At 36.6% G+C, this 24397-nt stretch overlaps 2 protein-coding genes across 4 annotated transcripts; one reads left to right on the forward strand and one right to left on the reverse strand.

Moving 5' to 3' along the window:
- LOC146456907 (solute carrier family 4 member 11-like) lies at nt 1-19700 on the forward strand. 3 transcript variants are annotated; one of them, XR_014858673.1, is made up of 20 exons: nt 1-443; nt 2844-2890; nt 3031-3238; nt 3961-4045; nt 5565-5688; nt 6571-6678; nt 7516-7638; nt 7897-7981; nt 9008-9130; nt 9841-9954; nt 11430-11562; nt 12442-12515; nt 12642-12828; nt 13300-13406; nt 14394-14559; nt 15354-15527; nt 16009-16204; nt 16826-16995; nt 17283-17717; nt 18001-19700. XR_014858673.1 is itself a non-coding variant. In XM_085092520.1 (19 exons), the coding sequence occupies exons 1-19, from the start codon at nt 188-190 to the stop codon at nt 17344-17346; spliced, it is 2544 nt and encodes an 847-aa protein (XP_084948646.1). In that variant the 5' UTR covers nt 1-187; the 3' UTR covers nt 17347-19700. The 3 variants fall into 3 exon arrangements, 2 of the variants coding, with proteins under 2 accessions (XP_084948646.1, XP_084948647.1); XM_085092520.1 differs by having other exon boundaries at nt 17283-19700; XM_085092521.1 differs by lacking the exon at nt 1-443 and adding an exon at nt 1321-1424 and having other exon boundaries at nt 17283-19700.
- Nucleotides 19402-24300, reverse strand: LOC146456908 (RING finger protein 11-like). Its single transcript, XM_085092551.1, has 3 exons — nt 24068-24300; nt 23820-23962; nt 19402-21702 (listed from the first exon to the last, which is right to left on the reverse strand). Exons 1-3 carry the CDS (start codon nt 24170-24172, stop codon nt 21522-21524), a joined length of 429 nt encoding a protein of 142 aa, XP_084948677.1. The 5' UTR covers nt 24173-24300; the 3' UTR covers nt 19402-21521.
- Nucleotides 24301-24397: the final 97 nt, after the last annotated feature.

A 24397-nucleotide genomic window follows, 5' to 3' on the forward strand; every position in this document is an offset into this window, starting at 1 on the left:
CGTGTATTCCGTTGCCAGTATTCGGTTGGCAAGCAGCTGACTAGCTAAGGGTATTTTTAATATTCGAAATTGTTCTTCAAATACCGAGAAACTATTACCTGGTGGTTTATAAGACATGTATGTGGCTTCGGAAGTGATTTCCAACCTTTCAAAGTGTTTGACGTGATCTGTGCTTCCGAAAGAAAATATGGAGAGATCCTTTACTCGATGTTTAGATGGTCTGAAGGAAGGGAAAATCAATGATTCCACCGAGAAAGATACTAGAGGGAATGGTCGCCATGCCACTAAAGAATCTCCAAACGAAAATGAAACAGACCTAACTGCTGTGCCAATGCATTCATTTTCAAGCGGGGAAGACAAAGATTTGGAGATCATTGCGTTGCATCCTGAAAGCAGACAACAGCTGGAAGATGAGACAATAGCAGAGTCATTTTTAGATGACGGTAAGAGCTGTGTACTTTATAAAGAAATAGGAAGCAGAGTATATATATGTCAGACCGAGTGCCGTTTGTGTCCTTACAAGGTATTTCTGTGTTGCGTGGAAATTTTCTTGGAATTTTTACGGTTTTGTTTGTCTTGTACCCACTCGGTGACTCATCACTGTTCGCATAGATGACGTTGATCAGTTTCACATATTTAAGTAACGAGTTAGTTGTCGGTGGTTCACTTCAGGTTATTCGGTGCTAATTTCTTTCTAAACTAGACGCTCTCTGAACTAAACTGCTGAGAAAGGCATGACTGATGTCATGTGGGGACCTAATTCTCCACGTGTTCATCATGCATGCTTTGAAAACACAACTGGGAAGTTACTGACCTTGTATAAGCTTAAAGGAATGATAATTTTATAAAGTTACAGTAAACTTGGATGTGCAAAGTACCGTAAATTAATATACACGTAATTAAATGCTCTGTAGGATTAAGATTCTTGTCAATTTATTTCTATCTCAAGTCCTTTAATTACTACAGCTGAGCTCGGTCTTGAGAGAAAAAAAAAACATCAGACTTATTGAAGGGATGTGCGGAATAAGACCCAAGTGACTTTATTTATCAGAAGTCTCTTTGGGCTTTTTTTCCAGGTACCCTTTCATTTCTATTGATCTTGGATGAACAGCATATTATTAAAGTTAGCATTAGTCTCCTTCGCAGCCGTTGTTTGGGCTCATCGGTTAGAGGAGGGAACGCATTGTGTGATGAGCCCAAACATAAACTTTGGCCCGATTCAAGCATCACATTTGTCATGTGCCAAACCTAACAAGTATTCAAGGAGTTTCCTTGATTGTAGGGTGGAGTATTCTTAAGTCGGCATTCTAAAGCCTACTTAGCTACCCAAGAGTGAGGGAGTTTGAGAAATTATTATATCAATATGCCTAAACCTGAAATGATTCAAGGGGGAGGGGTAGAGTGCTTCTCATGCTATGTAATAGGTATGTCATACATTTAATGGTTTTGTTTGGGAACTGTTATGGTCATATATTGGTTCATTGATTGCAAAACAGTTGCTTTTTTCTTTTGAGAGAGTTGTGAATCCCTGAAAAATACAACTTAGGAGGTGCAAAGGGTGGATTGTTCTGATTCCCGTCTTTAAATGTGAAAGAAAGACGATCGCAGTAGCCAAAATTTATAATTTGATGTCGTAGTCTTGTGATCAATAAAGCACAATTTACAGTCGATTAATTGCAGGATTCGTGCCACTCCTTGAAGTCCTTGAAAAGCCCTGGAATTTAATTTTAGATTTCAAGGATGTTTGAAAAACCCTCAAAAAGAAGAATTTTTACTGAAAGTGCTTGAAAATAAGATTTCAAAATTGGGGACAGATTATATCTGGGGGAGCATTTTGAAACATAGTGCAAGACAAAGTAAACTTGCTTTGAATACTCAGGCTTGAAAACTCAGTTTTTAGTGCTTGAATACTCCTTGAATACTCCTTGAATGTTGTGTTCAAAAACCAGCATGGACTATGTATTTGGTCTGAACAGGATTATGGATAATTTTCAGAGAATTTCAGAAAAAATATGAAAATGGGTACACAAAATGACTCATTTTGGTGATCTCAGAAAGGACCAGGACTTTGAGAACTGAGGATCACAACTTTAGCAAAATTTCTGAGGAGTATCCTTCCACCCCACCTCCTTCATAAGAAAGACGGGATAACAAACTCCATCTCTATCTGCCCTGGGTATAGTGGATCAAGCTAGAGCATCAGTGGTAATGTTCAGGCTGTTGGCTCTTAGGTGACACTTTCAGACCCTGAATATTTTAATTGGTGTGACATAGGGATCGATCTTTGGTGCTCTGTTGTTTGTCGTTTATGAATGACTTATAAAACCTACCATTCCTCCCAAGTGTATTATACTAACTTGTTATATCTCTCAGTTAGTACACGCGGTGTGATTGGTCAATTTTGCAGGCTGTATTTCACCGTACAGCCCGCTAACTTGGAAACTGTTTCCTTTCCTGCACGCCCGATTAATCTCAGAGATATAATAGATATGTTACTAACCTCATTTTCTCTGTCCATACTGTAAGTGATGGATCTTTGTATTTTCTCATTCATTTATGGCCCAAGCGTAAAGCACACAGGCCATAAATCAACAGAAAAAAAAAGGATCTGTCACTTACAGTACGGACCTTGAACCTGGTTAGTAAGAGGTATGTATGCTGACGATACTGTTTTATTTTGTTGTGGGAAGACCACTACTAGAATTGAGGAAAGACTTAATGGATATCTTAATCTTATTGGATCATGGCTTTATGATAAAAGCCTGTTCATGAATACAGCAAGGATTGAGGCTTAATGTTGCTTAGAACATGCTTTTAAGAATGAAATGTTTTTCTTCATTTAGATGAAGGAGATGGCCCTGACACTTCTCTTATGCTTTCAAGTCACCAGGTGAGCATACAGTTTCCTTCAAGGTTTGTTCAGTTTTGTCCAAAATCACAGCTTCCAACAAAATAATGTTGGCTTTTGGTCTATTTTATTTTATGGAAGAGAACTGATCTTGAAACTTTTGCTTCAAATCATTGCTTCAGAAACTCCCGTCCAAGAACTTTTCTGGTGAAATCCGAGCAGCTAAAGATGTTGACATTTTCCTTGAACGACCAACTCTACTTCTTGGACTTCATGAGACAAGCTTGCAAGGGATTGTTGACACAATGCTGAATAAAATCATCGCCGATTCTGATGGGGAAGATATTGATTTTGATACAGCCAGGATGGCCTTCTTCACACATGATTCAGGTTAGCAAAACTTACATTACTACATTTATTTAATAATAATAATAATAATAATGATAATAATAATAATAATGATAATAATGATAATAATGATAATAATGATAATAATAATAATAATAATAATAATAATAATAACAATAAATAGAAAAAAGGCTATCTCTCTTTTACCAAGTCGGTGATGATGTCATCCGCCCCTGCAAAATCTGTGGGAATGCCAGATATGTGTCCCAAGATCCATTCATTCATTGATTGATAGTCCCGTACAATTTTGACTCCAATCTGTATTAGGGGTGCGTTCTTTCTACGTCAAATGCAATGATATAATAATTATAATAATAATAATAAATTTCTTCGGGGCCTTTTTTCAACGATCCAAGGTTACTAATCGCAGATGAATATCCTAAAAACTACAAGAGTAATTCTTAGAATGTAGAGCAAGCTTAAAAAAGAAAACAATTAAATGGAATTACAGTTATATTCTATCAAAATCGTCAAAAAGGCAAACAGCCAAAATGCCATGTCAAATTAAGCTATAAGCCACATCCATTTGCAAAATCCCTAAATCTCTAAAAAAAAAACTACCCTAGCCCTCTGGAAATTTCACCCACCCCCTGAAATTTCCAATCTCTTCTGTGATGGTGTGTGTGTGTGTGGGGGGGGGGGGGGGGGGCTGGGTTGGTTGGCTTGAGAAGTGATCACTGTTTGATGCTTTATTCTCCTTGTAGTCCACTGCTTATCACAAATAATCCAAGGCACTGAAATATCTGAAGGAGGAGGATGGGAGGAAACACAGAACTGGCTTATTGCTCTGTAAGTGACACTTTCATCCTCTGATTATCTTGGAAACCCCTAGCCTCCCCCGCAGACGTTCTTAGGGGTTCGTCACGCGTTCCTACCACACGAACGTCTGCTGAAACGAACAGCCACTTCTCTTCGTCGGCAAATTGCCTTTGTCTGAACAGACCAATCAGCATTGACTCATTATGACAAGTAAAGCCAATCACATGCTGCGAAACAATGAAAATCATCAACCGTGGAGATATTTTTCAACCCCGCTTCCGGACGTGCATAAAATTATACGATTGAAATTTTTCCTTCCACAACACTCTTTGCATTTTCTTCAGTGATTTCAGTGAGAGAAGCGGCAAGAATTCCAAGATTTGCCAGTTTGTCTACCTGGTCTTTCATAAGATTTACAAGCGGCGAAATTAAACCACAACAACAATCAGTGATCAGCAGCTTGAAGAATTGAATTGTAAACAAACGATAGAGCTTGATAAATAAGTGACTTTCCATAACCAGTTGGAAGGTTTACGAACACATCAGTTTTCGTCTGCCCAAGTTGCACTATGACTTCTCTTGGATATGCATTCAACTCCCTTATAGCAAACGTTTGGCACACATGACCAAAAACCACATTTAAGTCCGCCATCCTGTCTACAGTAATATTTTTATTATCAAACACGAGTTTACCCAAAGTTGGGAAACGGCTCCTAATTGGTCCGCAGTCAACGAACGGAAGTGGCTGTTCGTTTCAGCAGACATTCGTGGGGCAGGAACGCGTGACGAACCACTAAGAACGTCTGGGTGGGAGGCTAGGGAACCCCAGGCTACCAGGCTCTTGCTAAGCAGTAGCCTCAGCTTGTAACCAGAGTCCCTCCATTAACTATGATGTAGGCCATGGTGTTAGAGGAAGACGAAATCAAATGTTCTATAACTATTGAAATTTTACAAGCATTTGTATCCCACAAAACTATTAAAAAAATACCATCACATTTATTCCATTGCGCATATGCCACACATTGACCTTCCAATCCTAGCAGCAATATACAGGATGTTTGTCCCATGAACCTAGTTTAATGGCCTTAGCTCCCACAAGTCTCCTGTAGCTCAGTGGTAGAGCATCCGAACTAGAAATCGGAAAGTCTTAGGTTGACAACTCCTGATAGGAGCACTCAGATTTCCTTTTTCCGAGTTTGCCTGTGTCTCTCACTGAATAATACATCATTCTCATTATTTTATCTTTGCTATTTCAAATGGTCAGAGAAGTCTCTCAAACTTGGCCATTCAATTTACTAGTTTAAAGCTAATCTTTTCCAGCAGTGTGAGTAGATTTTCACTACCTGCCTGGCCTACATAAAATTTCAAACTACCACTACACAGGAAGATTGACTGTCAGATTTGACGATTTTAAAACAATCATTATCAGGCATTGCTGTTTTTAGCTAAATGTAGTATATTTAGTAGAAAGCAGAAATGTGTAAAGTGGTCAATTTGGGAGCTTGGTTCATTACGATTGCCTATTATCATTTTAATTGACTGTCTGCAGAGGAGAGCTGCCATCATTACAACAGAGTCATGTTGCTGTTGCTCAGCTAAAGCATTCTGTCAACCTTGGAAGGACTCTAGAGGAGACTCATCTGGTGGTCTTAGTTCTTGCTCCAAGTAAAACCGTGAGTACTGCTGAAACAATTATGCTTAATATGTTTTTTTTATGCGCCATGAATGGTCAATCTGACTGATTGCACAAGGGGTCAAGATTTGTGGAACCTTAATGCTAACCTTTAACCCTTAAAACCCTTTAATCCCTAAGATTTCTATGAATTTTTGGCACCAAGATGGTCTTCTGAAGGTCTACTCATTAAAAGGATGAAAACTTAACCCCTTCCATAATGTGATATGGTTGACCACCCCCATAACCTTTCAACTTTTTTCCCCTAGAAGTTGTGGGTCTTAATATAAGAAATAAGCTATAGTTTAGGGGTATACTTAATATTACACAAGCATTGGGATGTTTTTGAACTTTTAAATTTTTCCATGTTAAGGCCATTTATCTCAAAGCCATAACTTTTCTCATTCATAATTAATTATCAGTTATGAAATACACTCATGAGTAGCTTTAAAATGGTATATCATACATGGACATTGAGTTTGAAGTCCTGGATCTGGAGAAAATGTCATTTTGCCTTAGAGGAAAGTGAGCAGAATTTAATTCCTCCTTATAATATTCATGTAGCTACTTGATTATTAATAAAGTGTATATGATTGACAGAATTTTTTTTTTTCCTTGATCATGTTAATGTTCTTCTCGTATGACAATCGGGAAAGAAATGAAGAAATAAGAAGAAAGAAGACAAAAGGTTTATTTGCTGTTAGACAATCAGATTTTAGAATTTACCATGGCATCTGATTACAATTATCAATTAAATAAATGTATTTTGCAGAATTAGTTATAACCTTATACTGTATAGAAGAACGATCTGCATGACTTTGCTAATTTCCTTATTTCCTTGCTTGGGTGTCTATGAAAAATTTCACCTTTTTTTATCCTGTAGAAAAGCACTAAAAGCTCTTTGGAGATGGGAAGAACCTTTGCAACATTGCTAGCAGATATAGAGACAAGGCAGCTACTTATTGAAGTAGAAACAGAGGAGCAGTTCAAGGTTTATTGTCCTGATATTGTCAAAATGACTTCAGTATTCACAATTAGTTGTGGAATTAGTGCTCTGTAACTGTTTTCAATATCTTTTGCATATTGTGCATTGAAATGTGATATTTGACTGCTTTCCTTCGTGGTCGCTTGGTATGCCAGACCTTTGCAAGTTAACAGTCAATCTACATAATGTGTGACAGGTATTTTTGAAAATTGAACAGAATTTTGAAATGTACAGGTCAGTTTTAAACATCACCAGCGAGATTTCAGTTTTCATAGAAATTTCCCTAGTTTATTGGCTGTATAAAGCTATGAATCCCGAGTATTTTGATTTTCTTTTCAGTTAATGGGTCTTTTTTGGAATGATTTCCAGAGAAATGTTCAAGGTTCCATTCAAATGCCGGATATCAGATTACAAAGAGGAAATTTGAATGTTCATTTCATTCCCGGAAATAATGGTTATGCGTGGCATAGGTTGACTGTAAGGCCAAATGTTCTGTCTACTAGTAGAGTAATATTCTGTTGTTTGTGAGGTTGGGAACAACTCTGGCATATAAAAAAACCTGGGACAAACAGCAAAAGAATACTCTGATAGTATGGCACAATTCATGTTTAGCATGACATTTAAATAAAATATTAGATTAATTTGAAAAACTAGTTCAAAAATGAATTCCCCATACTGAATTTCAGGCTTATAAAGCCTGCTAGTCAGAGTATTCTATCCCATCTTGAAGGAACACAACATATTAGAGTAGAAACCAGCTTTCAAACAAACTATATATCTCCAATACAAGTTCAACTAATTCTGTTCATGTAAACTATTATTTTGTGTCCTGTTTGTCAACAGAAAGTGTTAGCTGACCGCGCAAAGTGGCTGTCTTCGCAGACACATTCAAAGGAGCGGCCCTCTAAGAGACAATCTATGCTTCACCCGAAATCCTCATTTATCAACCAAAGAGACGAACGGAAGGTAATGATATATATAGGGACAATAAAATATGTCGTACATTTAAAACTCGCTGTTGTTGGAAGTACATGTCTTCTTCAGACAAATGGCAGTTAAATTTTTCACCAGGTGGTGATCTCCTCTCAGGTTTGGAAACATCACAAGCAAAAATCATTTGAAGGATTTTCCCAATATTCAGAGAATCATGATTACATACTTATTTAATGGGTGTACAGTCTTGTATACTCACAATAATGTTTCAATTTGTTTGCAAACTGATAGAAATCTGAACTTTGTGCATTTGGACGAGGGCTTGTGAGGGATTTGCAAAGAAGATGGCCGCATTATTTATCAGACTTTAAAGATGGTAAGTTGAGGAGAAAATGACACTGACAATAAATTCTAAAGAATAACATATACAATTACAGTGGAACCTCGATTTAACAAACCTCTATTTAAGGAAGTCCTCGATATAACGAACGATATTCTATGTCCCGGCCAAAGTTACAGTAAAATGTATGGAATAGAACCTCGATATAACGAACCTCGATATAATGAACTCTTCAATATAACGAACATAATCCGGAAGCCCAAACGTAAAATCTATCTCGATATAACGAATTACAACGTCAACACGCAACAGAAGATAAACGCTGAACAGATCAACACTCTGAAAGTGTCGTTTTTTTGTAAACAAAGTTGCGCGTCTGCTCAAAAGTGAAAATAATTACTATTGAAAGCCACCATGCTCAATGAATTGCATCTCAAAACGCGGCAATTCTGGGTGACGAAAATTGCATTGAATTGCGTGACAAAAGTTACCTGTGTTGAGAATCAATCATTAACTATGACCTCAATATAACGAATATTTTAGTCGTTTCCCTTCAAGTTCGTTATATCGAGGTTTTCGATATAACGAACCTTGATTTAACGAACAAATTTGGCCAGTCCCCAGCGACTTCGTTAAATCGAGGTTCCACTGTAAATATTAAATGAATTTGTAATAGTATCTGTAAATCAGCGACAGATTTTGCCCTGATGTACATGTAACCCTTAAACCCCTAAAAATCAAAGAACAAATTCTCCTATCTTGTCCCCATAAATTTCTTATAAAAATATTGGGCAGAAGTTATTAAAAATTAATATGAAGAAATTTCACCTTGGGTGATCATATCCTTAATTCTCATGACCTCAGAGGTTGAATAAGCATTGATATTACAAGGGCAAATTTGATGCTAATCACTGTTAGGGCTTAAAAGGTTATTATTATGTATTTTATCATTTCATTTATAAAGTATTGTTAACAAATTAGTGTGATTTATAGAGATAATAATTGAAACTTCATCCTCTGATTATAACATGTTGAACAAGCTTTAAATTTCTACGTCAACAGGAATGAGGGGTCGCCACACCATTCCTAAGATGGTTTCTACCACACTGTTCTTGTACTTTGCCTGCCTTCTGCCATCGATTGCTTTTGGCGTCCTCAATGGCCGAAATACAAAAGGACAGATAGGTTGGTTTAGTGGATCACGCTACATGGAAAGATAGAAAGCTTGGATGCCAACATCCTTTCCCAAAGCAAGAGTTGGCAAATCCTGAGCACTGTTATAAAAATTTTATTTCTATAGATTCATCTCAAGGATACTGCCTTACAGGGGCCTTGTAGCCTGGGCCACCCAAAAAAATGCTCTAGGTGCCTAAATCGTTTACAGCAGCACCTAACACTTCACATGTTGGGCTCCTAACTTCTCGGCTATTGGCGTTGCAGGCTCCTTGAAATTTTTCTTAGGCAACAGCCTTGAATCTCATTACCTTTCAGGGTGTAATGTAACTTTTTCAGGGTGAAAATGAATTTTAAGCTGCACCACAAAACTTTGGCGGCTTGTTATAGCACTCACTTGCCTGCCAAAATATCCATATATACACTGCATACTACTACTTAGTATTACTCTACTTTCGCCCTAATAGTTCCTTAAAATATAATAATACTACTTGATCACACGCAAAGGGTACAGAGAGAAACAAAATAATCACTAGAAAGAAAATGTCTTGATGTTTATAGAACAAATTTGTTCAACTAGTACCATAAGGAATTAATTATTGAGGAGAAAAGGCAGATCAAAAGGTTTTCCAGACTTTGAGACTTCTTGTCTGAACCATGCACTATAATTGCCTTCCCTAAATTTCTGTTCACCAGACAACTGTATGACTTTCTCTTTGTAGATGTTCAGAAAGTAATTATATCACAGTCTGTTGGAGGGATATTATTTGCTCTCTTTGGAGGACAACCATTAATTGTGTTGCTTACCACTGCCCCTTTGGCACTCTATGTGAAAGGTATGTACTGAAATATAGTTACCAATAATGCATGTTATTAAAAACTGGATCATTGTATAATGCAATTCCAGGGATTTGATTGGCTTAGGGGCCATGGTATATGAGACATTATACCATGCCCAAGAAATGGTAACCATTAAATTGTCTTCTTATTGTTCTTGCAAAGCGAAATGAACACAAGCTATCAATATTTCTTGATTGTTCACGCTTGTTGGATTTGAGATGAGTATAGCCAACTTGGCGCTAGGCGCCTTATATTGGCTATCTATCATCTTGTATCCAACACGCACTTGTGGAATCATAATTAATATCATCCCGACAGTACTGATCAGAGTTGACGGATGCAGGCATACTCAGATAAAGAAAATCTGAATTCTCCCGACAGGAGCCAACCCTATGACTTTACGATTACTAATGGATTCTCTGCCACTGAGTCGCTATGACCAGTGGTAGAGCATCCAAACTACACCCTAAAAGAAAATAAGTTGGGTGTAAGAAATATCTGTCAATGGTATAGCACTCCAGTCTGTGATACTGACAGTGAATGCAAAATAAAAATTTAAGTCTGTAGTTCATACCAACAAGCTTTGGTCTTCGTTAGTCAGGCTTCTTACAAGTTTTAGTTGAAACAATAATTAATTGTTGAAGGGGTGCCGGAAAATAGCCCTAGAAGTGACTTTGATAAACTGCTAGATTCTCATCCAAATTACTTTATGTTTCCTTGTAAAAAGAGGGAGAATTTAACATGAGATCAAGAGTCACTTAGGGCCATTTTCCACGCACCACTTCAATGATATTAGTACTTCATTCTGTCTTGATTGCTTTTCTCCCTCCCAACTCTGTTAAGTCTTTGTGTGTATTTGACTCTAATACTTTTAAATATTCCTATTGTGTGTATCATCCTTCTGGGTACTATAGAGTTCCAGTTGTTTAAAAATTCCTTTAATTTAGTGTCATCTTTCAATTCCAACATGGTGGGATACTTACAAATATTGAAAATATGCAATAAATTATTGGGACCCATTTCTGTAGATTTGCACCAATCATACTTTTTTTTTTACATGTAAGTTTAGTTATGTTGTCAGCTGTTTTAAATTTTTAATTTTATACTCTTACTGCTTTTTAATACTTGTTCATTGTACTGTTGTTTTATGATTTATAATAAGCTTTTCCCAGACTGAGAGTACATGTATATCCACCACTATTTGTCTTGCTATGTTTTCTATGTCTATGGAGTACATTATGATTAGAAAGTGGTCTATTTAACCCTTCAAGTCCTAACAGTGATCAGCATCAAATTTCTCCTTGTGATATCAATGTTATGCAACCCCTGAGGTCGTGAGAATTAAGATATGATCACTTCTGGGTTCTCCAAAGTACTTTTATAAGAAAAGTATGAGGACAAGATAGGAGATTTTTTTTATTGATATTAGAGGTTAAAAGGTTAATTTATTAACATTTTTCATTCTTTTTAGTGATCTACAACATCTCAGCAGACTTTGATTTGGATTTTTTCGCATTATATTCCTGTACGGGATTATGGAATTCTTTTTTCATCCTTATTTACTCCACATTTGGACTTTCACAGATTATGAAATGGTCGACAAGGTAAACCAGTCTCCACATTTTGTTTTGTTTTGAGTAGAAGGTCAAAACAGGACAGGCATTCCTTATGAAAGTGAAAAATGAATCTCCTAATGGTTTAGCGTAAAACTGGTTCCATTAGTAAAACCTTGAAATTGAAGCTTGATCTAACAGCCAAATGATTTGAATTTTTTTTGTTTTTGTTTTTGTTTTCTTTTCTTTCTTTTTCTTTTTTTTTTGGTTTTTTTTTTTTTTTTTGCAACCAGCCTCTTTTTACCCCATAGAGATGAAGTAATCCAATCCAAATTTTTACCATCAGATTGAGTGCATTTTTGAATTCTTCATTGAAAAACGTATCATTGAAATGAAAAACCAAAAATAGGGAAAAAACTAGAGATAGGTAGAGTAAGGAATAAATACACAATTAACAGAACAAAATTAATGAGCAGAACCATTCAAGTAGTAGTAAGTTGTTTTGGTCAAATGATAGGAAAAATATGATACACAAAGATTGCACTATAATAATTATTATGTATTAACCATTACTAACATTGGTTTATTTATCAGCTGAATCTGATTGAACGTTATGTGATTTGTCAAATGAGACCAAGTGTTGCGTCACATTTGGTCAGTCTGCCACTTTTTCACAACTTTTAATACATGAAATTGCACAGTTAAACTGTCTGAAAATTGTTGATCCTGAATGGAACATTTGTGTGTTTTTGTGTTCAATTTTGCTGGCTACAATGCAAACTACCCATCTGTATTTTATGGTTTCTGTCCTTTTAAGGGAGAACAGTCAGCGTTTCCTGAGACGTGTCCATTAAATAATTAAAATGATTTTTTTCTATATTTTATGTTTTGAGTTTTTCCATAAACATTTATTTTTTCTGATTTGTTCAGGTCTACAGAAGAAATCTTTGCCTTGTTCATATCCCTTGCATTCACAGTAGATGCAGTCAGTAGTATTGTCAAAGGTATTATGTCATTTAATTTTTCATCTTGATTTGCTAATTTATGAGAAATTTATGAGATGTGAAATTTTAATCTCCTTGAATTTTCAGGTCTGTATTAATTCAATTTTTTATGGTTTTGATTTGCAGAATATTCAAACCTTCACTGCCCAAGTTCTTGCTGGAATTCCTCAGCTGGGAATATTGCCCAGACATCTATCAACTGTACTAAATTAAGTGATGATTCATTGTGCCACAGAGAAGGTGGTTTGTCTTATGCTGTAATAAGCTTAGGAACAGTCTGGCTGGGTCTGGCACTCTATAATTTCCGTAAAAGGTAATGAGCACTATAATAGCCATCCCCGATATCAATATTCATTTTCTCATATTGATAACTGTTCTCAAATATTTCTTATGGGACTAGTAAGGAGAGTTTGTTAACACATCAAAACAACTTGTCCTTGGTAATCATTTCCATTATTCTCATAACCTGAGTGGTTGATCAACAGTGAATATTGTAATGAGAAATTGGATGCTAGTCACTCTTAGGGGTTTACCGTGAAAGGGTTAATTCAATGTTGCTGTTGCCACATCCAGATTTGAAAAAAAGTGGTGAAGTCTCATTCTTGAATTTTTGATGGAGGCCTTGGCACAGCCAGTCTCGGATTTTACCATTATATACCCCTAAGAGATTAAAAGCCAGTCTAAACAAGACACATTAATGAGTGGCGCCCGTTTTACCATTAAGAACTCTCCTATTACAAGAATTAATAAAACCCCTGGTCTTTTGTTTTTCTTATTTTTGCAGCCCATTTCTTGATGCTGGTAAGCGTGAAGCCTTGGCTGATTATGCGCTTGTGGTGGCTGTTCTAGCCTTGTCCTTTGTTGCTTCATATTTTGTGAGGGACATTGGAAGTAAGTATGAACTGACAGAGATAACATGAAAAATGCTACTTTTTACTTTTTGAAGTGTTTTGTTGCACTATGCAGTGCATCCTAGCTGCAACTCCAAGACAATCTGCTGTTTTGTAGTTGCATTAAAAGGGGGTGTTTATAGCATTTTGTGTAACAGATGTTGCACAACTTTCAATGCAAAGTTAACTAGATATTACCGGGGCAGCTCAGGGCAGACAATGTATACTTACAGAGTTACTAAACGAGGGAAACTGAGAGACAAGTTGTAGAGAAGGTACATGTTACACTGTAGGATGCTAAAAACTACAGTTGCAACAATTGCAACTGCAATACTTCCTGCAATATTGTTGCAGCTGTTGCAGGAAGTACGGGTTAAGTCCAAGGCAGGCTAATCTACCTTGAGCACAGTTAGTTGGGGTCGGGATCAAGCCAACAAAGCAGCTACTTTCCAGTAACCCTACCACCCCCCCCCCCCTTCCCCAATAGGGGCAAAAAGCCTAAGTCAAATGAGAGCAAAGATCTAATTATAAGATTCAAAAAGAGTTCTAATCATCATTTTCCTTGTATTGTCCATTTTCCACCAACAAGCTGCTACAAGCAATAATGTTGCAAAAAGGTTGCGATACTCTCAGCATTTTTTCTATTCCTTGCAAACAACTCACTCTTAAAGGACAATGAACAATGTAATGTACTTTGAGAGCGCCCTCCCCTTCCCCCTTTCAATGTTGAGGCTTGCTTGGTTGTATGTTATTGCAAATTTTGTTCAACATTGATAAGCGGGGGTGGGGGGGGGGGGAACAGGGGAACAAGCAATACAATAGGATAGGATAGGATAACTTTATTTATACATGGTATTTCCATCAGCTACTGAATGATGAGTGTTTAAACTGTACCCAATAACAGAGAGTGTATCAACTCTTTTAGCAACATTGCTTTTAGTTCTAAATATCATTTACCTTGCATTCATTGTTCATTTTCCACAAACAGGATACCAGTTTCAAGCTGCTAGTTCATTTTCCTTTGTTACTGCTCCTCTTCACAAGCTCACCTGGGGAGCCGTGTTTGCAGGCATGGGCCTGGGCTTTTCCCTTTCTCTGCTGTTCTTCATGGATCAGAACATTTCAAGCGCCATGGTCAACAACCCTGGAAACAGGTGGATTGTTAGCTCTTTGTTGAAAACACCACACAGGCACAGGAGCTGCCTTTGATAGCAGACTGAGACAATAATTATTGTCTATTGAAATTTGAGTGGCTGAGAGCATAATCAACCCAAATGACTTTCCAGATCTCTTTTTGTTCTTTTAGCTCAGATTCACCGGAGTTTTTACATGGGACCTTGAATTCCATCAGGAAATGTCACTCCAATGTTTTGTCTGTCACTTTGCGCTTTGTTTGCAACAAAAGCCTATGATTATGGGCTAAGATCTTTCCAACACCAGTTTGCTGAAAAAAAATTCACTGCAATTGACCAGGTTATGATTTACCAACAGGAAATGGAAAATCATTTGGCAATCGTTATGTACAATTTAGTTTTAAACAACAAAGCTCCAGGTTATCTTATCAATCTTTTTAGAAAAAAGCAACAGTGCTTAATATGTGCTACAAGAGAGTGAATGTAGACTTCTCCTCCAAAAATATAACACTGACTTTGTTAAAAGCAGCAGTTTTTCTTTTGTCAGAACAAAGATACGGAACGCCATGCTGTATCATGAAAGAACAACTCCCACCCTCTCTGCTTTTAAAGAACAAATATTAATAGCCTGAGCATGCTGTCATTTAAGTACTGTACATTGAGCTTAAGTCCATTTTAACTGATGAAAAACTTGTATTACTTTACACACCGCTTTTCTGCAAAGCAGTAGCCATTTACTGATGTAAATACCATGGTTAAATAAAATTTGTTCATTCATTCATTCACTTTCAAGCTAAAATCTTGGGTCCTTTCAGATTAAAGAAAGGCAGTGCTTACCATTGGGACTTGCTGATAGTGGCTTTGGTAAATGGAGTCCTCTCTGTGTTTGGCCTGCCATGGGTTCATGCTGCCCTGCCACACTCTCCCCTCCATGTAAGAGCATTGGCTGATGTGGAAGAAAGAGTAGACAGGGGACACGTGTTTGAAATGTAAGTATGAAAAAGCTATGGGGGGCCCACTGATATTAGGACTTACGCATTTTTTTTAAAAGGTCTGTGTCCAGCTGTTTGAAAGCCAATTAATGCTAATCCCTGATTAAAAGTTAACCAAGATTTTCATCTCACTTATTAAAAACGTTTTTAAAAGCTGCTTTTGAGTTACAGGTAAAGAAAAGGCTAAATCAAAACTGAAAAGGAAAACTCTTTTGGAAAAATGCTAACCTTACTGTTTAGTTAATAAACTGGTTCAAATCACAAAATATTTCACATTAACCCAGGATTTGCTCACTGTAACAACTTCCTTGTGATCTGCCTTATGCATACATGTATAGTCAAAAATTTCAAAACATCCTTGAACTGACGATAGATACTGAAGTATCCGAAATATATCTTCCAAACTCAAATGTTATGTGGTTGTGTTGAAATGTTTAAAATCTATGCTACTGTTACAAAAATTTGATTTCATTTTCAGCATTGTAAAAGTAAGAGAAACAAGATTAACTGGTTTACTGTCAAGCCTTCTGATTGCATTGTCCCTATTGATGTTGCCGACTCCCCTCACACTGATTCCTACACCAGTGCTCGATGGCTTGTTCCTGTTCATGGCCATAACAGCATTAGATGGTAATCAGATGTTTGAGAGAGCATTGCTGCTGCTCACAGAACAGGTTAGAAATGGCTCAGCCTAAACATTTTGAGCATGCAAAATTACTTTCCAATAAGTGAATGACTTTTGGTCAATTGTGGATAGGCTGTTTGAGAACAAACAAGGGTTGGTTATACTGCGCAATCTTTTGCACAACTAGTCCTTTAACAGCAATGCAAGAAAAGTTGTACAGAATATTGTATAATTTAATGCATATTGCAATAGATAAAATCACTACAAGACAAACTACAGCTGTACACGCAAGAGCTGTTGCAGAATAGAAAGTGAAGTCTACATTGCTGGCAGCAATTTTTAATGCAATGAAATTTATCCATTGTAAAACATGTTGCGAGATGCGAGATATTAGACGTAAGTTGTTATTATGCTCCAACGAGCCCCAGCATACAAATCCAGACAAAATTAGAAGGATTTGTATGGAGTCATTAGAGCATAAAAGTCCCAATATCCCACTCCCAAGATGCAATAAGATGCTGATTTTTGGCAAGTATGCATTCTTCATTATGCTCTTTGCAAACATCGTAATAAATCACATAATAATTTTCAAAAATTCAAATATTGTGATGCGATGTCACACGTTAGTACTCTATAAACACTCCTACTAATTTAAAAATTACCATTACAGGCTGCATATCCTCCCAATCACTACATTCGTCATGTCCCTCAAAGGAAGATGCACATCTACACTGCTCTTCAGTACCTACAGCTTGGTGTCTTGTGTGGATTTGGTTTTGCCCCACTGCCTTACCTTAAGATGGTTTTTCCTGTTCTACTCATGTTCATTTTGCCTATCAGGTAAGAACAAACCAAGGTTTAGAAGGTGAACATTACCTAAGCAACTAATCGACAGCAGTTTTCTATGGTCTATACTCTTATAGAACATAAAAGGATGTCATAAAATGTTCAAAACTCATTAGTGGAACCATGAGCTGCAAGCATAACACAGGAGTGACGCAAAAAAAATCATGCTTGTCCACACACCATTACATCATATTTCTTTTAAAAAACTCAATACATGCATGTTCTTACCCATGAGCTCACTAGACAAATGTTGCAAGTGAATTTTTATTTCTCATTTTCAGGCATCTTCTGGTCCCCAAACTGATCTCTTCAAAGTATCTGGAGGCTTTAGATGCTCACTTGTGATTGATGGGCCATCAGAGAATGTTAGTAAAACTGTCTGATGATCCCTGTGGCTAAAAAAAAAACAATGTTCTAACATTGTTGTACATGTGTTGGTTCAACAATGTTGAAATGTTTAGCACCCGAAGTTAGACAATGTTGGATCAAGATTTTTTGTTGGATGAATGTCAGAGAGGTGTTAAATGACGTTTAGCTGGGCGTCCTACTTGTTGTAAAACAAATGTTGAACATTAATGTTGGAACATGTAGCCGTGGCTTTAGAGTCGCACAGCTCAGCCACAAATCACACTGTGTGGTGTGTTAATGTGTCCATTAGATTGACCCTGAACATTTTCCAACCCTGTGGTACTATTTGTTTGTTTTTTGTCACTTTTGTTCCAATAAATTATTGTGTATTTGGTTATTTTTTTAATTTTTGACCCTTTAAAGGACACTAGTCAGCCTCTCCCATTTGCGATGCCATCGACATTATTGATATTGCATGGTCAAGCGAAATCTTATTGCTTTACTTTAAGTTGTTTTCCTGAAAGTATGTTTCATTATCTTTAGTAGTTTCACAGTGATTTCATTCATTTCGACATGCTCCAAATAAAATATAATAGCCAAACTCTGGCATATAAACAAAAACAAAGGTGTGGCTGACTAGTGCCCTTTAAGTTATGCTTCCAACCAGTAAAGGCATCACAAGGAAATCCAATGGTTGCAGACTCGCACCCTTACGCAAGCTACTGCCGGTCACAACACGAGCTGGAACTCTTGAAAGGTGCTGTTTCCACCCAAATGGAAGGAAGGGTTGGAAAGATTTAACATTTCCTGTATAAAGTTGTTTATTCATTGCTTTGAGATAGTAATATGACTATGGAAATTTTGGGTGGAAATGGTGTTTTTCAAGAGTTGTTCAGTAGCTCATTTTACGACAAGAGATAGCTTGTGTGACAGTCAAAGTCACGCAACAAAAACATTTAAGCATATAAGACTTAAAATGTCGTCTCCCTTGTTTTGTGTTCATTTAAACACGTATTCGTGTGACAAGATTGATCTGTTCGGATGCTTTAACTGAAAATTTAAGCGGCAGAAAGTTTTAGAAAACTGAATTTTATTCCCCAAATTTAAGATCTGTTGTTGGCTGTACAAAAATACTAGCTGACATTTTCTTCTCATTTTTAACAGCATACTGGCCCCTTCGAAAACAAAAGGAATTAGTTTTCCAGTGCTAAAAAATTTGGAGCTAACATTTTGCTAAAGAAAACTTCAGATTTTCTTCACGACTAAATCCGAATTTCTGAGGCAACTTTAAGGCCTTCCAAACAGATGTCCACCAAAAAACCATTGGGTGACCATAGACAGTGCATGTGTACAAACTTCAGACTTGTTTTTATCTACTATTTGTTTTCACCGATTAGAAGCATAAATACCTCTTACTAACCAAGTTTGAGGTCTGTACTGTAAGTTACGAACCGAGTATTTTCCCATTGATTCATGGCCCAAGCGCAAAGTGCACGGGCCATAAATCAAGGGAAAAAACAAGGATCCACAACTTACAGTACGGACCGAGAAAACAAGGTTAGTAACTAAGATATTTATTATATCTCTGAGGTTAATCGGGTGTGCGGGAAAGGAAACTACTGGTAGTTGTGGTTTAGCGGGCTGTACAGTGAAATACAGCCTGCAAAATTGGCCAATCACACCGCACGTAACAACTAAGAGATGTACTGTAATAAAATATTTCAAAGGATGCTTAATATTTTTTTTTCTAGAAAGTGTCCAAAGCTTTACCCCAAATCACAAGTGAGTGTAGTCTCCCTCGCAGCCATTCTGTGTCTCGTCACGCAACACTCATCCCCGCAAATTTGTGGGTAGGAACATTGCATGACAAGACATAGAACAGCTGCGAAGGAGACTAAAGTAAGTGAGGTACAAAGAGTAAAAGGCCAATTATATTGTATTTTCAACTTTCAGCCAAACAACCTTTGGCTAACCTGTGGAGAAGTCGAGATAGTCAACGTTACGGCTGTACTGCGTGGAACAGTAAACTGTCAATGAAACAAATACCAACACTTCATATTATCATATTTCAAATTTATTTACAAGTTTAGATGACGTTGTATTTTACATTTTAAAATATTAAATTATTACAAGAAGTTGGCTATGTACAAAAAGCTGTTAGTCATAAAATTAATGATACATAATTTTACATTTTGTGGTATAGTTCTATGCAAAATTTAATATAAAAAGGTTAGATTTTACTAACCAAAGACGTCACTAAAAGAATTATTTATTAAAGATGTTTAAGTTATTTCAACTTTAATAAAAAGATTTTAATAAAGTTGTCATTAAATAAAAACAGTGAAACACAACTTTTCATTTTCAAAAATGGCATACTTCCTAATGACTCACAACTGTGGTCAGTCAAGTTGCTTTCAAAATCTGAAGCTTGCCAACATCGTGGACTGTACGAGAAAGTAGGTAACACGTACATAGTTCTGTTATTTTTTTTTTAAAGTAACCTTGTACACTCAGAAAGCTGTTTTTCTGTGTTTAATTCTTAGCTGAATTAACAGTTACTAGGAAGCAAATCCGGAAACTCATTAGAAACATAATGGGGTAAATTTGCCATTGTTTTAAATGTCTTGAGAGAAAATCAACAGACAATTTCAGAACGTTTTGTCCAGAGCTCTGAGTTAAAAACAGCAGTAGAATGCAAAGAAGATATCCTTATTGATACATTTGTACAATGTATGTGTTTTGTGATGTCGAGATCTCATACTTTCGTATCCTATGCTGTTGTTTAATAATGCATCAAAGAATGTATTTTACCTATCCGTTATTGGAAAGAACAATCAAAATTTCAGCTTTCAGTTGTATCTTGTAGCAACTTAATTCACAGTAATTCCCTCATACAATGTAGCTCACAGCAATCTGTTCCAAGCAAAACACCTTGAAATGTTTACAAACCTGGCCGTACCCATTTAAATGCATCTTTTCCGATGCAAAATATTAATTTTCAAACATAAATATTGACCTACAAGTTACAAGTGGGTCCCTTTTTTTAAGAAAGTGAAAGATTGATTTTAGCAACCTACCTTTACACAATGTCACAGGTATATAAGCCAGCTGAGAATCCCAGCTTCATAATGCATACAATTTGGGAAGTACCCTTTGGACAAACAAAAAAATCAGGCATTTTTGTTGTTGTTTGAGAAAAATATGCTCTCCTCTCAGTAACAGTCTCTCCAGCCAAGGTGTCTTTTGGGGTGAGGGGGCAAGAAAGGTCACCCCTCTCCTTTACCCCCTGCCCCCCACCCCCCCCCCCCCCCCAATCATGTCTGGGTGATATCTGATGCAAGAAATGATTTCCATTGTCAACTACCACCTTCACTTGCAAGGTTATTTAGTTTTTAAACAAGACTTGAAGGTTTTACTTGGTACAAACTGATTGAGAAAGAAATAAAAGTTCAAGCTGGAATCAAACGAAAATTGATTGTAAAAATCCTAATCAGTGAAACAAAATATAAATAAATTATAAACTTTGGCATAGACTAACTATAACTTCTCAGTATTTCTTTAGCAAGTTATCAAAAAACATTTAACATCAAGATAATTAAGACTTGTATAGTAGGAAATTCAAAATAAGATTATTTTCAAAATAACTTACAAGGCTGTTATCTGTTGGTACAAGCTTAAGTGTGTAATTACTATGTAGCGAAATCTGCATGACATTTGCATTTCATGAATTAAGCGGTCTTTAAACTGACTCATTTTTATGGTGGAATTTCTCTCACCATTGCCTCATCATAAGCAAATCATGACAGTAAAATCATAGCCGTTAAATCACGTCTGAGAAATCTGCATCTATTTTAAGACATAAAATAGTTACATGCAGTAACAGAACTAACACATGAACATTGTGATTCAAATAATTACTACCTACATGTACACCAGACCCTTAATTAAAAATTATCCTCAAAATATTTCCTTATTTAATTTAATAATTGATTAGAACCGTAACCTTTCTTAATTTTTTCCCCAGGACTTGAGTGGGCAACACCAATATGTAACTTTTAAAAAACTCAAAGCCACAGGGTGCAGATGCCTCTTCATTAAGATTCTAATTAAAAAATGTCTTCAATTTGTTGCCTATCATCTTGGTTGGTAATTTTTTACTCTGTATGTTGTTGTTATTCTGTCGACGCTTCATAGTATGTTGACAGTAGCGCTGCCTCTACAGGCTCCATACATGAAGGACACGTGAATGATCGCACCAGCCAGTCTTCTATGCAGTCTTTGTGGTAAATGTGCATACAAGGAAGAAACCGAATTGGATCACCCATTGCAAAGTCAGTCATACATATTACACACCTGATGGAAAAGAAGATCAAAGTTTAAATTAATCTAAAATTAAAGTAGATCAAGTAATATTTAGGGTCCACACAGCCAGCTCAAGTTTCCGTAGCTTAAACAGGAAGTGTCATGGGGTTGCTGACCTCTTATTAAAAATGATGAAATAAGGCCTACACTTAGCTACCAAATAATTCTAGAACAACGAGAGGAAAGAAATCAACTCAGTTCTTGAAAGGAACAACTTGTGATCTGTTTTGGCGCATTTTGGAAACAAAAATGTGAGAGCTTGGAAAATGTTAGCCTAAAATTTTTCATGTTTCAATCCATTCTGACCTACTCTGTCTCTGGCCAGAACCACTAAATTATCAACAGTTTTATTGCACTGGGGTGGTAATTCATAATAAAACTAGACAATTATTATTATTATTTCTTTGGTTCTGTTGACTGCAGACAAACATTTTTGGATTTCGAAATTACATCAAATTTGTGTGATACTTCCACTTTAAAAAAACAAGGAGTACTGTCAGCCCTACCACCCACCCCACCCCTGGGAGATACTACCTCATTACTGAGTGATCCCGGGGCAGGGGTGGGAGAGTATGTATATTAGGTAAGTGAAACCAAGTTATTTGATCCAAAAGTAAACTTCCTCTTGGGCTGAAACTGGATTAAAAAAAAAGTTCAGTGACCTTAAGAACATATCCCCAAAAGCCTACTCTTCTCTGTTTAACAGCACTAAATATTAATGAGACTCTGCCATGATCTGCTTCACCAAAAAATGCACAAGATGCACATGTGATTTACTTGACTGATGTTCAACCACATGCTGTAAAAGGGTACAAAGTCCTTCCTTTCTTTCCCGTTTGCCGAGGCCTAGCTAAGGTTTCGAGCTACAATGAATCACCAAAAAAGCCCTAAATATTACCACTCTGGTTTTTAAAAATAAATTACAAAAATACTCTAATTTTTAAGGCAAAGGGTTTTTTCCCCCTCATAATATATCATTATTTAAATGAGGTAAACACTGAATATGACCAAATTATTATAATGCTGGCAAATATATTTGCATGACTCCAGGTCACGTAGCATGCCTATTGATCAACATTTCGATTCACAAACATGTCGTTACACGGTCTATTAATGACCAAAACATGCTTTTTCTCACGCAAATTTTAATAAGTGATTTGCCAAAGAATTTTGCTTGGATTTCTGAGAATTTTGTGTTTACCTTATCTCATGTAAATTAGCTAGACTTGAACTTGTGAGCAGAATGTCAATATAAAACATAAACAAAAGGAAAAACATAACTCACTTACTTAATGCCAAGCACTCAGAAACTAGAATTTACTTTCACTCTTGTTTTAGTTTATGCAGATTTTGTTTCGTTTTGAAAAATTTCCAGCAATTGTCTTGGGAAGTAATATTCACGGTAAATTTGACTGTAAATCAATTCTTTGTGAGTGAAAATTTTCTTACATGTGCAAAACAGCGTCCAACGTCATGACTTGAAGCATTTTTGAGTTCCGCGTAGGAAATAAGACTTCTCAGACCGGAAGTGATGGTAGACAAGAAAGCAAGTTGATCGATACAAAGGCTCGAGTCCTGAACTGTTACATTGCGTGCATCTAATTGTTTCTCCTTTTTCCTTCAATCATCTATTGGTGATAAGGCACCAAAATTCATAAAAAGCAAACACGGGTACTTTACACAGCAATTAATTTTCACGCCGTCTTTCGAATATTAACGCACATCTGTCCTCGATAAACACGGACAAAAAGAAAAATATATGATACACAAAAAATTGGCATGTCCTCCTTCCAGGTTCGCAACGTGTTGTTCTTGGAAGTAGAAACACATTACGAAGCTAAATACACAAGATTATCACGGAAAAATTCTATTGTATTCAAAAAGTTTCCACTTGACGAAATGTGGGTTATTCAGAAACAACACCAAGGGTTTATAACTCGAATGTTTTGAATAAAATATTCATCGCATTTCATAAGAAAATAGCTTACTTTGAGCAATATTTTTCTCTCAACTCTTCACCTTACTTTGAAACTATTTGCAATATCTACAGAAGATATCTAGCGTTGACGTAAATCATTTCATAATACAATGGCTAAGCTGTTACATACTCGCGTTTTTTCCCTTTAGATCCATCGTATTTACCAACGGGAAGATGTTGAATAAGACCTAGACGTTGAGCTAAGCGAATCTGCTGCTCCTCCGAAAGTAAATGCGGAGCGTGTTGACTTTGAATAAAGATAGGCGCTTCCTCCTGCAATAAAATACACCATACATGACTTCAAATCATTGGCAGCGAAATCAAAAAACGAAGTATCTTCATGTATTTGAGTGATGAGGCAATTTTCACCATATATACCTGATATGGCGGTGGTGGTTCGCCAGTTGTTGGTGAATCGGCACTTTCTTCGTCGTGTAAAAGCGAAATATCGTCCTGTCCAGAGCTTTTCAAACAGTTTCCCATGTCGGGATGAACTGAAGCTCTACAAAGTCGAGGCAGTTCACTGAATACACACACGGATACTCACTTACTAAACTGCCGGCCAGTGGTTTGTCTTGTGTGAAAGAAAATTTATTCTCAAAACAAATGTCATTCTGTCGTGACCTGACGTCATCTTACGTGCAACCGATAATCGGAAGTCGTCGGAAACCTTCGGAAGCTTCCGGTATGATTTCGCACGTAGCTAGA

This window comes from Pavona decussata, unplaced genomic scaffold, assembly GCF_977016875.1.
Source record: "Pavona decussata unplaced genomic scaffold, jaPavDecu1.1 SCAFFOLD_253, whole genome shotgun sequence".
Lineage (NCBI taxonomy): Eukaryota > Metazoa > Cnidaria > Anthozoa > Scleractinia > Agariciidae > Pavona > Pavona decussata.